This window comes from Lipotes vexillifer, unplaced genomic scaffold (genome assembly GCF_000442215.2).
Source record: "Lipotes vexillifer unplaced genomic scaffold, Lipotes_vexillifer_v1.1 scaffold1047, whole genome shotgun sequence".
In the NCBI taxonomy this organism is placed as follows: Eukaryota; Metazoa; Chordata; class Mammalia; order Artiodactyla; family Lipotidae; genus Lipotes; species Lipotes vexillifer.
The window spans coordinates 660,961-677,441 of NW_006771990.1; the positions used below are offsets into that span (position 1 = coordinate 660,961).

The 16,481-nt window shown below is 40.4% G+C and overlaps 1 protein-coding gene across 3 annotated transcripts in view; it reads right to left on the reverse strand.

Moving 5' to 3' along the window:
- The window catches only part of LOC103080445 (catenin alpha-2), a 273,579-nt gene extending 262,486 nt beyond the window's left edge, over positions 1-11,093 (reverse strand). For all 3 annotated transcript variants that reach the window (XM_007447246.1, XM_007447245.1, XM_007447244.1), the window contains exon 1: positions 11,006-11,093. In XM_007447246.1, coding sequence (XP_007447308.1) covers positions 11,006-11,038 — 33 coding nt within the window. In that variant the 5' untranslated portion in view covers positions 11,039-11,093. The remainder of the gene's footprint in view (positions 1-11,005) is intronic.
- Positions 11,094-16,481: the final 5,388 nt, after the last annotated feature.

Consider the following 16,481-nt stretch of genomic DNA (forward strand, 5'->3'; position numbering starts at 1 on the left):
TCTGTGGACTAGGAGGGTATCTGGTTGGGTTGCCCAGCCTGCTCATTACCTCAGTAGGTGTTCTGACCTGGACTGGACTCCAAATCCTGATATTTCCTCCTAATCTGGCAAACATATTGAGAGTACTTCCACAGACTGGACAAATACACAGAGAATGCACCCAAAGAGCAACAGACAAGCCGTTTGCTATGGTAATTTACAGACACAATGAAAGTCACAAGTGATCTACTTTTACCTGGTTATTATGGCATCTATGGCTACAACCTTAGGGTCATATTGATCTAAGCCTTCAGATTTCAAAGGAGGGGCTGAAGGAAATCTGCTCAGTCGGCATGGTTCATTAGTGCTGCCTTCTTCGTGCCCCTGTGACTCTGAGCCCTCCCTCGCCCATGTTAGCCTGCATGGACCTCCCAGCTCGCCTTGACCAAAGGTGCTCTTCAACTTCTCTGTCACCCCCTTCATGCAGCTGCAACTCCGACTGCAGCTACTTAAAGGCAGCTTGATCTTCACTGAAATTGAAGGAATCAAATAAAGGTATAGACGTACTGCCCTTAAGAGTTAACAGGATTGACGTACTCATGAAAAACCAAGAAATTGTGGAATGAGAGAGGAGGTACTGAGACTGGTTATTCACCCAAACTTCTGACAAGCACTTATGGTTGGATCAGATGGAAAATCTCTTATCACCAGAGCCCTCAAGACAAATCGTTCCTCTCTAACCCTAGAACACTGGGGCACAATCCATTCATCTCTTTCTTACTGAATATACCAGCAGGTCAGCTAGTCTCTCGATTTGCATTTAATCAGCTATCCCACACCCCAGCTAAAATGAAAGTCCTTTCCTTTTTTCCCCTGTGATTAATTAGGAAAATAATTTTCAAAATCTCATTCATGGCTCAGTGTCTTGCACAGGGCTGGCCACAGGTATGGATGATTTAAGGAAGAAAAAAAATGATGATATTAAAGAGGAAAGCTATTATTTTGATTATTATTGAGGATCTCAAGACATTATTAATTGATATTTACCTTATAGACTTCCCATTAATGGAATTTTAATAAAAACTATAAATTAAGACCAAAGTGTATCAACTTTAACAACTACAGTCATTAAAAGGACAGACTTCAGAATCCGCCCACTTAGGTTCACTAACTTACCAGCTTTATATCAGTAATAAATGTAATTTCACTGTCACAGCTTCAAAATGCAACTCTGCAAAAATAAAATCTTTCGATAATAATAGACTGTAGAATCAGATTGTAGATAAAGTGTCAAGGAGAGAATGGACACTTGTTAAGCAAATGTCCAACAGTTTCAGTGGGTTTCAGCTTTGCTTTTTTGACCTTCATACATAACCAGATACAAATAGGAACAATGGATCAGATGATTAAGAGAGTTGGCTATTTCAGCTTTCAATGGCAAGACAGCAGCAGCTGCTCGGTTCCTAAGCCTAACCACTCTTAGCATTCAGAGTTATGGAAAGGCAAGCCAAGTGGTTGTGAAGCCATGAATTCATATGCAATAATAATCACTATTTGTAGGTCTTTGAAACTCTAAATAGAGTTCTTTACTGAAGCTTTTATCTGGGCCTTAAACTTAGACAAAGTAGAAAAAAAAATCAGTTTTGCAGCACAAAACCAACATCAATGGTTGATAATTACAAAATCACTGATCTTAACTCAATTTCCTAGCTACTAAAATTGCCCAGTAATGGTACCAGATGCCGGGTAAAGGGATAAGCTCCCATATCTAAAGCAGAGGCTGTTTCAGATGGTATTAGGATGCTGAAGAAAGACCGTTTGCCCTGAGAAAAGACCTTAGAGGTCTCTTCTACTTCTAAGAGTTTATGAGTCCATGACCACTGAATCCATCTCTCTTTCTTCAAAGCTGGTTGAGAAATAAGCTCAGAAGATATTATTCCTTTCTTTTCCTACCTCTCCTTTTCCCCCACTCCTATCCCCCCTCTGATTTTAGGGGTAACTGCAAATCTTTATACACATATAATCATATAATCATTATTCAGCTTTTAAAATAAGCATTTAAACAGACTGTATCCATCATATATTAACGCATATATGTGGAATCTGAAAAAATTGGTATAGACAAGCTTATTTACAAAGCAGAAATAGAGACATAGACGTAGAGAACAAACGTATGGATACCAAGGGGGAAAGGGGGGTGTGGGATGAATTGGGAGACTGGGATTGACATATATACACAATTGATACCGTGTATAAAATAGATAAATAATGAGAAGCTACTGTATAGCACAGAGAACTTTACTCAAAGATCTGTGGTGACCTAAATGAGAAGGAAGTCCAAACATGAGGGGATATATGTATACATATAGCTGATTCACTTTGCTGTACAGTATAAACTAACACAATATTGTAAAGCAACTATACTCCAATAAAAAAAAGAAAATGAGAGACTGTATCCTTCTTTCTGAAGTTCAAGATGGGTGTGATTTTTCTCCTTCTCGTTGGAGGACATTCTTTGCTGAGATGATTAAATTTCTTACCTTTCTTTTTCTGTATATGAAGGAAATTTTCCATGCCCCAGCCTGACAAAAATACCTGTTCTGGGTACAGTTTCCTGAAATGTGGCACCATATGTGCATCAGTAAACATTATGTGTAGAGTAAATTAAGCCAAGCCTTATAATGAGGCAGTAAGGAAATTACTGTAGACCTGAAAGAGTAAATCAGCAGTATTAAAATGCTCTCCATTTTCTCTGAAGCACTTCAGAGTGCCATAAAAAAGCTCTTATCACTGTGATAAACATCAGAAAGAAATGCATTTGTAGCAAGACAACCTAAAAGACACCACAATTCAAATAGGTCTTCAAATCTGGAGTCCAAGGTGTCATCTCATCACAAAATTTAAAAGTCAGCCCTTTTGCCACTAATGTAGGAGAAAAAAGAAGACTGCCTGACATTGAGACTTTGGGGGTAAACTCTCTCATATAGCAGGTGCAGTAAAGACATTAAGAAATAGAAGCTCTGCCTGTGCTCCGCAACGGGAGAGGCTACAACAGTGAGAGGCCCACGTACTGCAAAAAAAAAAAGAAATAGAAGCTCTGGAGGAGAGCCAAGACAAAGGAGAGTCACCATCATAAACAAAATAGCAACGCTGTAAATAAAAACAGGATCAGTATTGCTGGTTTTTTCTTTTGCTTCAGGCTTCAGTATAGTTCAGCACTGCCTTGCTACTGACCCTGTCTTTATTTACAATGTTGATAAGATGCTCATCATGAATTTTTTGCATTAACTTCAATTTTCTAAAATACTGCAGAAAATATTATTTATCTTGATTACTCAGTTTTTTGGTTCCCTCTAAAATTATGTGCCGTAGGCTACTGCCTCATCCCCCTTCACCTCCACTTGGCCCTGCCCCAGAAAGCACAGATCTTGCCAAGCCCTTCAACACAGCACAGTGAACAATTAGACCATCCGTTTCTAATCTTGGCCCATGGGGAGAAGAGGCTCAAGCTTGGATTCTCCCTCCCTCAAAACAAGTATTGTATCTGTGAAGTGGTGAGGTCTAGAAGATGCCAAATGGATTGGAGAGAACTTGGAGGACTTCCGTAATCCTCAAGTAAAACTTCCAAAGGACTGTAATGAGATCTAAAAGTTCCCACCATCAGAAACAAAGGCAGTGGAATTCAAACCTGCCAGAACATTACAATTACCTAGAAAGCTTATCATGATACAGAGTTTAAGTTACCACCGTCTGTACCTGAAATCAGAAATCTCTCAAGATGGAGCCATATACAGGTTTCTCCCGCTATCCGAAAGTACAGCATTCCTATGAAACCTTTTGTAAGCCGAAATGCTGTAAACCAAAGAAGCAACTACCTTATGATGCATCTTGCCAATGGATTCACAAAATAAATCAAGATAAAACACAGATGCTTATAAACACAGTTCAAAGCTATGGCAGCTGAAAGCTGAGATGTTGAGTGTAGTTCCCGGAGAAGGGGCTTGGTGGCGCCACTCTTGCTACTCGCCGTGCCCACGGCCTGTATAAGAGCTGGCTGCAAAATACTGGACAGATTTTTGCGTTTCACCTTTTTTTTTTCTTTTGTAAAAGTAAAAATCCTCCAGATTTCTTTCAGTTATCAAAAACAAGAACTAATGTAGGTATTTCATAAAAGCAAAATGGCATAAAATGGACTTTCAGAAAGTGGGGGATACCTGTATCTGCATATCTGCATATTGGCAGGTTCTTGAGCTGACTTTTCTAAAGCCAGCCCAGCAGCAGGAGAAATCTGGGTTAAAGCATAGAAGCTCTCTCTTCAGATGGAAAAAGTTGTTATTATCACAGTAAAAATTGACTTTTTAAGCTAACAAATCTTGTTCTTAAAACAACAGAAGCAAAGACATGAGAGCTTAGAACAGAGGGAAGTTGATGATTGCGATATTTTGGGGTGGGATAGCTACATACAGAGGATTCTTCATCCTTTCAACACCTGTGTGGTAGCAGCTTACTTTATTTTGGGCACTAAGATATGCCTTGAAGGAAACAAAGAATATCAGAATACAAGCACAAGCAAAAGCACATAAACAACTTAAATCGACTGCAAAGAGTGTCATAATAAAGCTATTTTAAAATGCTTTAGGAGCCTACTGAATAAACCCTGTCTATAAAAATTGGATAAAGTTGTGATGATAAGGTGACATTTAATCTAAGCCTTGTAGGAAAAATTGTGAATTTTCCTAAAAGAAAGAAAAAAAAAAGGAGGGAGGGAGGACATTTGGAAAAATTGTTAATTTTCCTGGAAGAAAAAAATTAAAAGGAGGGGAAGGGGTCATTCCAGGTAGAAGTAACATCAAGTGCAAAGTCATGAAGATGTGCAAATACTGGTCTGAGAGACTGCTGGAGCTACAGTGCGCTGAACGCAGGGAGCCTGGGATCAAGGCACTGGTTATGAGGCTGTGACCATCCTTTTTGTGAAAAGCAATTAAGCAGTGCCAATGGCAGTGGAGAGGAAGGAATGCACTCGAAACACAGATAGGAGGTGGAATCAGCTGAACTAAATGACTGCACTTTGGATGGATGCTCTGAAATGTTTGGGTAAGCTGAAAGGACATTCAAAAAGAAAAAATCCTTGCTGTTTGAATCATCATCTTTGAAAATCTTCCAAATTTTCCTGCTTAGGAGTTTCATCCTGGAAAATATGATAGAATTTTTTTTATAATCTTATATTGGATCTTCCAGTGTCAGGATCAAGATTCTACGTGGCATTCTAATTACCTAGGACAGGAGGTGTCAGAGACAGGACCAAAAGCAGACATTCTCTTGAGACTCAGACATTGCTATGTTATCCCTCCCCATCCCACTTTTCCTTGACTTCTGGGGTTGGTGGTTTCCTATTCATACATGTGTTACAGAGCCCTTTGCTCAGTACAGCGTGTTATTTGATTAATCAATATTGATCAAGCTACTGGACTCCTTCTGTGATCTAGACTCACTAGTGAGAGAGAGGTCAAGCTTGGCATCCTCCACAAGCTTGTGTTCATGTGTGAACCATCGACCACATGCTGGCTCACAGGAATCAATTAAACTACTCCATGATTTGAATAGTGTCTTTGTAAGGAAAGAGCTTGCTGATAGTGATATTTTAAGAACTATTTGCAAGGATAAAGTCATGTCCCTTGAACTTGGCCTAATGAGTGTTTTCCAGGAGATAAGTAAGTATGTGGTGGCCTGACATTCAGGACTGCTGTAACAGGAATTTCCTAAGGTAGAGCTAGCTTGAATATACAACCGTGATCAGGGGGCTTGTCCAAAGATCGCCTTTCAGAGTGCTCTTGAGCTCTCTTCTACCTCTGCTCTTCTCCTTCTGGCCTTTTTGATTCTGATTTTAGTGTTTCTGATGACATTTGTGTTCAGCTGTCCCAGAGTTGCTTATGGTCTGTATATTAAACCCCAATTGCTGTATGATCATTTTCTGGTCTCTACATTTCTACAGCAGCATGGCAATCTGACCTAGGGGTAATCTGACCAGGGATTGTTAGCTCCGACATAGGTTTTCAATGTGAAGAACACAAACCTTAACATTTGGAGGAAATCAATATTTTATTTCATAATTTTTAAATTGTAGCCATATAGATAGCTTCATATCCATATGAGGAAAGCAGCTTCAAGTCTGGAAATAAGTGATTTCAAAATGTTTTCTTATAATGAATCTAAAAATAATTGGCCCCATCAGCAGATGTGAGAAAAAGAATTGAATGCTTTAAAATTCCATTTTTTCTGTAAATGTTTTGGAAAGTCTCTAATTCATTCTTTGAGAAGCCAGCTACCTAAACATAATAGCACTTTTTAAAAAAAGGTTCCAGTGAAACATAACAGCTGGAGGCCTGAGAGATGATAACCTACCATAAACAAGAACCCTATTTTTGACATGCACCACAGACGTTTCTTCTGTCTGAAGTACATACATGTCACCCATCCCCAACCCCATGGTGGTAAGGTGCTGTTGAAAACCACAAAGCACCTCTATATATTATATGAACCCTCCTTCCCCAGGTGCCTCCCCCAAAGGAGATTAGTATATGGGTGACCCAACTGTATCCACTGGGTCTATGGATTGGCAGGGTGGGGAATGATTATGAGCCAAGACCCCACAGCCAGACTGCCTGGACTGGGACCTCCATGAATCCATACTTTGCATGGCCGTGGGTGCATTACTTGGCTTCACGTCCCCATCTGTAAAATGGACATGGTAACAATCTGCTCTATCTCGCAGAGCTGGCATGAGGATTAAATGGGGCCCATTTGTAGAGAGAACTTAGAACAGTGCCTGGCACATTGTAAGGACTCAATATTTGTCAGCTATTTTTTAGTTTACATTTTGTGGACAGCGATTTGACAAGGTCTCGCTGATGACTACCCACCCACCTTTGGCCACAGTTCTTATATACAGAATTGGGTCACAAAGGGGACAGCTGAGGAATCTTCAGCTGTAATTATTTCTTACTAATCTTGGAAGCTTTTTCTGTAGTCCTATCTGGAGGCAGGATCTTGGTAAATCAACCTTTAATGTGCCACCCAGTGGCATGTTTTGCTTGTTTGTTTGTAATCCTTTGTTATATAATCCATTCTATTAAGTATGCATCCCAATGTAAAAGCATTCTATACACAATTTGGTTGTCTTTTGAAAATGTTTTGACTGTGGTAGCAAAATTGACACTTTTGACAAGTTGACACACTGAATCTCATTGCAGGAATTATTACAATGGCTATTAAGGGTGAAGGAATAAGAATTAGTCCATTGATTGGTTTGGGGAATGAGAGAGTTGTTAAGTTTAGCAACACACTAACATGTTATGATTACTATTTATTAGCTTCTCATAGGAAAACATCTGGGTCCTGATTTGCTTATCAACTTGGGGGAAAAAAGAGACTAATACTGAGCTTCCCTGGTGGCGCAGTGGTTGAGAGTCCGCCTGCCGATGCAGGGGACACGGGTTCGTGCCCTGGTCTGGGAAGATCCCACATGCTGCGGAGCAGCTGGGCCCATGAGCCATGGCCGCTGAGCCTGCACGTCCAGAGCCTGTGCTCCGCAATGGGAGAGGAAAAAAGACTAATACAAGGACCAAAATAATAATCAGGATAAACCAGCGTCACTGTAAGCTTGAGGAAAATCGAGACCATGCCTAGAATAGTTCAGAAGTGGCACATAGAAGGAGGACATCGAGGAACAGCTGGCAGACACCAACTGGGCCCTCTCTAAGGGATGGATAGACCGCGTGGGCTACTAGGTCAGGCAGGGACTCGGCCAAAAGCTTTTTTTCTTATAATGGGCTGATTCCAGAATCACAGCAGTGACAGTATCTCAGACATGGGGCATACTGTGCCCACAGCTCTAAAATTAAAACATAATGCTTAAAGCTGGCAGTTATGTTCCCCTAAATCCATTTTTAATTCCAAACAAAATACTCTTAAAAGGATTCTGTTCTACCACTGCCCACTCTCATGGGTTTAATTGGCAAGATGGATCCATGCCAATCAGCTGAAATAACGCCCTTGGGTTCCTGCAAACTTTTTCACAATTTATGACTCTCCAGTTCCTTGGGACATACTGCCTGGAAAAAAGGGACTTCTACTTGGTTCAAAATTCTACTTAAACAGAAATCCTTTTTATTCAATTACTTGATTTTTTTTCACGTGTTTACAAATTTAAGTCCACTTTCATTAGGCAAGTTCAAAGTAATAATCATAATTGACTTTATTTTTTAATTTGGTGACTACAGCTTTGCAAGACTCCAGGGTCACCTTCTGAAGAACACTGCCCAACCTTAGGGCTATGAGGAAAAGGGAGAAAATTGAAAGAGTGGGAACTTATGAAAGTCACTAGAAATATTTTTCTTTGATTTCCGCATTTTTCCCTATGTGACTTAATTTCTCTAAATATTGTATAAAGAAATATAGGTGTACGGGGAAGTGGAGCCAGATAGCTGAGGGTTTTCATTTTGAATCTTTTCTAACAAAGGCCTGTCCGTAATTGAAGGAACAGAAAGTGTTCCAGTTTTCATTTATTTGAACCATTAGCATTCACCAGGCCACCACATAGCTGCTATCAGAAAACTCAGATAAAACTTTTTTTAATCCAATTAACTAGCTACCTACCTCTAAACTGAGCCAAGCTAATCAGACTCCTTGCTTGTTCCATCTGCAGAAATGCTAGGTAGCTTCTGTTTAGCTCAGAGAAGCTTTTGTACCAGTACAGGTATACATGGAGAAACAGAAGAAATGGGAAAAAAACAGATTAAAATATTCCAACATATAGATAGGGATGGAACTGACAGATGAGGACCATCTTAGTTCTAGAAAGCATACTGGGGAAGAGAAGGATGTTTGAACCACATTCAGGGATGTGGTGTGAAATTATGCCATAACTGTTGGAACTGAATATCATAAAACAACTTTCTTTTACCCTTATTCCTCTCAATCTTTGGGAAATGTGAACAGAAAATAAAAAAATCTTATACATGGAATGATTTGAGGGGATGACATATTCCTTCTACTGCCACCCTAAAAGAAGCTCCCCAAGGATCTTGTCACCAAAGCTTTAAAATTCCACGATGAATCCACCTTCAAATTTCACCACTGTCTGCAGCTAAAAAAGTCGACACTTTATTGATAATTGTAACACCAAGGTGAAAACTACTTTATCCATTCCTTCCTAATGAGAGAAAAAAATTCCTATGATAGGTCCATGAGTGCAGAGAACTTAAGGGTATTGGCTCCAGATGTAAAAGAATGGTCTCTACTAAGACCTAGAGGGGGAGGGAAGACTCGGTTCATGGATTTTACCTCGTTGACAATCTAGCCAAAGGCAAACCTTAGAGGAGATGCCTGATGCCCTCCCACTGCTTTTAAAACCAGCAGTTATCTGGCATTAGGACCTCTGGCAGAGAAAATAAATGGACTCATTCAAAGATAGCTTACAGACCCAGTTTGGCTTCTTACTTTTACAAATAGGAGACGGAGACCAAGAGATGAAGGATCCACAGTCGTACAGCCAGTTTAGTGGCAGAGCTAGAAGTAAAACCCTGAGCTTCAGACACCTGATTCACTGTTTTCCACCAACCCCAATCCCAATCCCTACTAGCAGTATCATTTCATATCATATGGGGGCTTTGTATGGAAAGATTGTCTAAGAGGGCAAGGAGAAGCAGACCTGGCCATACAGCTCTTTGAGTATTACCTAATAATGCCTAAGAATGCAATGTTTTATTCTCCCTTTTTCAAGGTAAAATAAAAAGAAAATGCTTTCCCCCAAAGGGCTTGTTAGCTGGGCAGACTAGAGTCTTCATATCCCAGAACTAATTGTGGTACCTTCTAGAGGACATTAGCTCAAGTGTGTCTATACCTTCTGGTGACATCCTGAAGAGAGCTCAGAAGCTCCCCAGCAGTGATTTGAAGTGGTGTTTTCCTCTCATTCAAACCATTTTTTAAGCTGCTCCTTGGCTATTCTTGCCCAGGCACCTTGCTAATCTTGTCTGTACTTGACAAACTGCAGTTGACAAACTGCAGGACTGAGTGTTAGATGATGCATCCCTGCCAGTCCAGCTTTTCCAGATGGAGAAAGTAAAGCAAGTGTTACCCCAGGGCTGTGGTTGGTTCCAGATGACCAACACAATCAACACTTAATGAGATGGATATATGCAAAAGCTACCAGCAGGAGACAGGATGCCTCTCAGGCAGAAATCATGAAGGAATTCTTTGGGAACTTAATGGATGGTATTGTCTCTTCTAGAGAAGAGACAGAAGACAGTGAAGCTCACCACGGCAACATATAAAATAAGACTTACTGTCTTATAGACAACATGTACTAGTGTTCATGTAGCACTTTCAAGATGAAAAGGGGCCCTGACTAGAGATTTCTCACCCCTCCCCCAACATAGACCCTTCAGACAAATGATGCCATTAGCCATTTAAATCATCCAACTGCCTTTCCTTGCTTTGGTTCCCTGCTTCCCAAACAACCATATGATAAGCAAGTTTTCCCCTAGATTTATATCTTTGAGGAAATACACTGGGTCAGAGATCTTAATTAGCCCATCAGATTAAGAGTCGTGTTTCTCATTAACCATTGGCATTCTTGTTTATTCACTGATTGCCTTGGGAGTTTAAGACCCAGAGGAAATCAGAGGCTGGTTCTTTACACCCCTGGGTCTGAAAAACTGAAAACCAGATGAAGAAGACAGAGAATGCATCACCTCTCCACCTGGGAAGATTGTGTCTGGCCAGTGAGAGGGCTCTCCCCCACCTTCCCTCACCTCAGGAATTATTTTCATCATCACACCCTTTGCACCTGTCACATCTCTCTCTGTTCAGCAGACTCTAAGTTGTTGTTGAAAAGTTTCTGTGTATATGTAGATGTTATAAAGAATAGCGAGCTGAACATCAGCTCTAACACAGCACCCTGGAAAAGGACATTCTCAGAAAACCACCACTAAGTACCATGAACCTAAAATAAAAACAAAAACAGTACCTGTCTCCTTAGATCCCTTGTTTTCTTGGTCATCTTATCAATTGCAATGTTTAGAGGATCTCCTTTTTCTTTTCTTCCAGTCTATTAAGAAAAGAGAAATAATTTCCGATTTAGAAAAATTCAATGTTAGTGACATTAAAGGTTAAAAAAATTCAGAAACACACTTGTGTTGTAGAGTTGAAGCCATTTTTTTAAAATGATTCTCTTTGGGCTTCCCTGGTGGCGCAGTGGTTGAGAGTCCACCTGCCGATGCAGGGGACACGGGTTCAAGCCTCGGTCCAGGAAGATACCACAGGCCACGGAGAGGCTGGACCCATGAGCCATGGCCACTGAGCCTGCATGTCCGGAGCCTGTGCTCCGCCACAACGGGAGAGGCCGCAACAGTGAGAGGCCCGCACACCACAAAAAAAAAAAAAAATGGTTCTCTTCAATACACAGCTAATACAACTTGGTCTCTAAAGCTGATTTTCTCTGTAGTAAAAATTGATGAAATCAATACATTCTCAAGATGGTTAAACGTACGTCCATATTCAACTCCATGCAAATCTATGTTTTCTTCCCTTCTCCAGACATTCAGCAATTAAGTAAACACAAGCATGTTTTGTTATTGCCTTCAAATACAAATGTTTTGTGTTTCTCTATTATGTAAGCACACTTCTGAATAGAATATGACTTAGATAAAAACTAAATTAGAAAAGAAACTTAAGGTAAACGATCAGAATTCAGAATTTTATACCAATATATCACAAGCCTTTTTGTAACTTCTGTATCAAAATCAAAAGAGATGTTTTACTAGAAAACATAGTGTTTTAATCTTTGTTCTGCCATGCAGTGGAATGCTAAACATGATAATAAGGAACCCACAGCTTGAGGTCACAAGGAAAATTTCCCTTATGACTGTAACAAGCAGAGGCAAAGGCAAAAGATAATAATAATCTTGATAAATTATTCAGTGGAAGTTTGGAACTTTGACTAGTTTCTGTTTTCCCTTTTGTTTTTCTATTTTTTTCATTGCTGTAGTAACACAATTAAAACCAAATCAAACAGAACCTCCATTATCTTTTTAAAACCACAACAGCAACAAGATTCCCATGGATAAAAAGCTCTATATAACTTTATGGATGGCATTATCTTCCTCTGAAGAGAAAATTGTTCTCAGAATCTTTGTCAAATCTATTAAATTATCTAAACTTTAGTCAAACACCCTACAGATCTATTTATTTATGGTCCTAGTGGCAGGCCAATTCTTGTTCCTTACTCAGACTCTGTAAAACCAAGTAGGTCTCTGCAGTAATTTGTGTATATGATGAAATGAGATCGCAGGTCATAAATTGTGCCTCATGGGATAATGTATTTTGAGGATCCACAGAAATTAACATCGGACAGATTTCTAAATGTTCTCTTCCAATGGCAAAATCCTGGATGCATAAGGCTGATACATACACATCCGATTTACATATACCTAGATTTAAAGCAGGCAATCTTTTCTACAACTTGTTTAATTAATCATTTTTTCTTGAATGAATGGTCAATGTGTAATCCTATAGGATTTTTCATAAAAAAGCCAAAACCAGAGCATATGTGCATATTTTTAATCATTTAAACCCTACAAATCCCCATCACCATTTTTCCACTCCCTAAACTCAAATGCTGACCCTCTCAGATGTACACTCTGAAGTTTTGTAGGTAGAAAGAGCTTAAAATAAAGTGACCAACATTTACAACTTTGAAATATCAGCATACAATTAGCTAAAAGGAAACAAAAGTATATGGAGAAAAACAATGTGCTGCTTAATCTTCTAAGGACTGCTGTCACATAGCGAGTGTGACTTCAGTGCCCTGGCTCTCCATAGTCAGGTGTGACACCAGCTTAGCAGCCAGAGCTTTCTTTTCTCTTTGGTTTCCTCCTTGCAAATAGGACGTCTGCCTTCAGAACGTGGGCAGTTTTACGAGGGTCTGGACCACAATCATTCTGGAACCACAGATTTCTCAAGCCCTTTCCATATAGGAGAGTAATTAAAAACTTACTTTGAAAAATGAACAATTGTGAGCTTGTTTTAAAATGTGACTATGAGAGAAGCAGACTGGGTCACTGAACTTTCCAATGTAAAAAAAGTCAAGACAGTGTGAATACACAAAATAATTACTGAATAAATACTGTGTCAGACAGGGCTCATTGCATCCTGTCAGTGACATATCATTATCTCCATTTACAAAGGAGACCATGAGGATGACAGAAGACCTGGGACCAGGGTGAGAGGAGTGACACTTGCCTCAGGTATAAAATGTAAGGGGTCATCAAAGAACTCAGGAATCAAGGTAAACAATAGTTTAATGCAATAGTTTAAAAACTCAAAATTAATGCCAAAAAATCCATGCTGAACAATTATCAAAACTTTAAATAAAGCCAAGCTCTGACAGGGCCAGGATTAGGTGAGGCCAGTAAGGTGCGTCGCCCAAGTACAGGTCAGATAACATTTTTAAATTTTAAACTTTAAAAAATTAGAGGAGGGGGCTTCCCTGGTGGCGCAGTGGTTGGGGGTCTGCCTGCCGGTGCAGGGGATACAGGTTCGAGCCCCGGTCCAGGAGGATCCCACGTGCCTTGGAGCGGCTGGGCCCATGGGCCATGGCTGCTGGGCCTGCGCGTCCAGAGCCTGTGCTCCGCAGCGGGAGACGCCACAGCGGTGAGAGGCCCGTGTACCGCAAATAACTAACTAAATAAATAAATAAATAAGGGATATATTTATACTAAAAATAATATCATTGTTTACCTAAATTTCAAATTTAACTGGGTGTCCTATAATTTTATGTGCTAAATCCAGCAACCCTACCACCAGGGGTAATGGGGATGCTCAAAATTGTAAGTAGGGTGGTTACAGACACACATTCTGTGAATAGCTGGGCAACATGGGATTCTGTATCCCACCTGGCATCAATAACCAGCAACTGTATAGCACATGTCCCAGAGATGTGACGCATCATGTTGGTCACTGGGGGGTGGTGGTAGGGGGGTGCAGGGGATGCACAAAAAGCGAGAGTCACATTCTCACACTTGAGGAGCTCTTAATCCAGTGAGTGACCCCAATGTGAGAGCAACAAGACTAACAACTCCACAGAGAGACTAACTCCCTACAGGGCTAAATAAGATGCTCCAAAGAGGAAGGAGATGCTGCATTTGGGAAGTCAGTAATCTCACAGAGGGATGGGAAGATTTAGCTAGACCTTAAGTCCTGGGCAAAATTCGAATAGGAAAGAGGGAGGGCCAAAGTAGCATCAAGAGAAGAAAGAGCGAGGCAGGTACTGGGAGGACAGTGAGTGGAATGGGCCAGCTTTTCTCCACGATGTGAAGGGACTGGTTTGACTAGCTGTAAAGACAGGTTATTTTTATAGGAGCTTCTTTATAGTATGATTACAGCCAACTATAGTTTGATCTGCAAGCTCAGAGCATCCCCGGTGACATTAGCATTCCGGGTCCCTGTGTTGTTGGGATTCTCTTTGTATAATATTTGTGATCTGGTGTCTTGAGCTTTCAAATCTTTGGCTGAAAGCAATTCAAAAAACTGTAGTTGACTTGGGTGCCATCTTTGTTTTCATGGTTTAGAGAGGTGGGGGAATGGTAAGGCTGGGACTAGAGCTTAGGAAACTGGGGTCACCAGCTGAAATCATCCATTCACTGGCCCTTTGTTAGCACTATTTTTTTAAAAAATAAGGTAGGGGCACAGGAACAAGGCTAGTAACCCCTCCATGCTCAGATTTACGTAGTAAATGGGGACTAGCAGCCCATGACTCCATATTTTCCTGTGCTCTGGTATGACCCCAGGTAGAAGTACTTTTATATTATCAACCTAAATTGGATGCTAATCATTGAGAGACCAAACAAAGAAGGACTCCTGCCTCCTAGTGTCAGCCCTTCGTTATTAGGTTATGTGATCTTGGCCTAACGATTTGCTCATTTTTTATGTCTGAGTTTTCTCATAAGCACAATGGATAGCATAATATATGCCCTATCTTCTTCACCAGGTTAGCAGGACAATCAATCAAGGTGTTAATGTGTGGGAAACAATAAAAGGCGTTAACAGTATTCAGGGTAATTAGGAAAGTATTTCTACTGTGGAAAAAAATGAAAGTACTGCTTTGAAAAGTACACAGAAACTATTTTTAGATCACCTGGACTTCGACTTTCTCCACTCAGGCAGATAATATATGAAAACCTTGCCAAAGACTAGAATTCCTAAAGAAGAGTTATTTCTGTTTACAGAAGGAATATTCTGGGTGGTTCATTTTAAACGACTAGTCTGGGATATTCTAAGAGGTGAAATAAGGGTCAGAAACTCCAGATGAATGTCTTTTACATAGTTGGTTGTTGGATATATTTGTTAAATAACTAAAGATTTGATCATCATGAGCAAATTCTAGTTCCCAGGGAATCAACCAGAAGCCTAACCTAAACTCTCCCTCCCTGACCCTCCAGGCTCTATAAACTAAAAATTGTTTAACAAACTGAAGTGAAGAGAGATCTCCGTCTTCATTTTTACACCATCACCTAGTAAACAAAAGTGTGTGGTCTTCAGCCAGTCATCCCTTTATTCCCTGCCTTTGCTGAACAGAAGGAAATGAAAAGCAGTTATAAGCACTCTCTGCCAATAACTACCTAAGTGATTTGGCAACTTCTCTACACTCCAGACTTATCATCTGTCCAATGGAGGGGCCAGAGATGAGTGACAGACCCCAGGAAATGGGGGAGCCCGAACATGTAACTACGCTTCCCTTGTAGGGAGGCTATCAGGGCACTGCAGAATGGGCTAGAATTGGCTGTCAGTCAGGGTATTCTTATCTCTAAAATGTGGATAAATGCTTGCTTTGGGGATTATTGTGAACATAAAAGAGATAGGATCTGGAGCATGTAGCACAGTACCTGACCCAGCAGAGGTAACTCAATCAATTTCTTCTCCTTCCTCACTCCCTCATTCCTCTCAAAGATGAAAAGAGCAAAACCCAGAAAGACAAAATCACTGATCATATGGCTCACTAGTGTCTGACCAGGATCTCCAGACTTCCAGCCCAGGGCCATTTCCATTCCATGTCTAAACTGTCTCGCATCTCTAAAATCCTAGGATTCTGTGATTTTATAGAGTTTCATGTTTCTTTTCAAAGGCTGTCAAAAAAAATCTCGGTTCGAGGTGTATCCTCCCTATCACATGTTGTCTGCAGACCCTGTGTGCCTTTCTCAGACTGCTCCCTACTTGACTTCTTTATCTTTACCTGCAGAGAACGAGTCTGCAATAGAGATAGCCATTTAATAAATATCATTATTAAAAAAAAAAAAAGAAGACAGGTGCAAGCAATCTCTCACACTGCTTCAGGCAGCTTTCCTAGTTGCCATCTGTTGTGCTAGGGAGGTGCGTGTTTATTAAACTTTATTTGTTTTAGTCGCTGGGCTCTATTTTACAAAACACATTTGGGGTAGATCCACAGC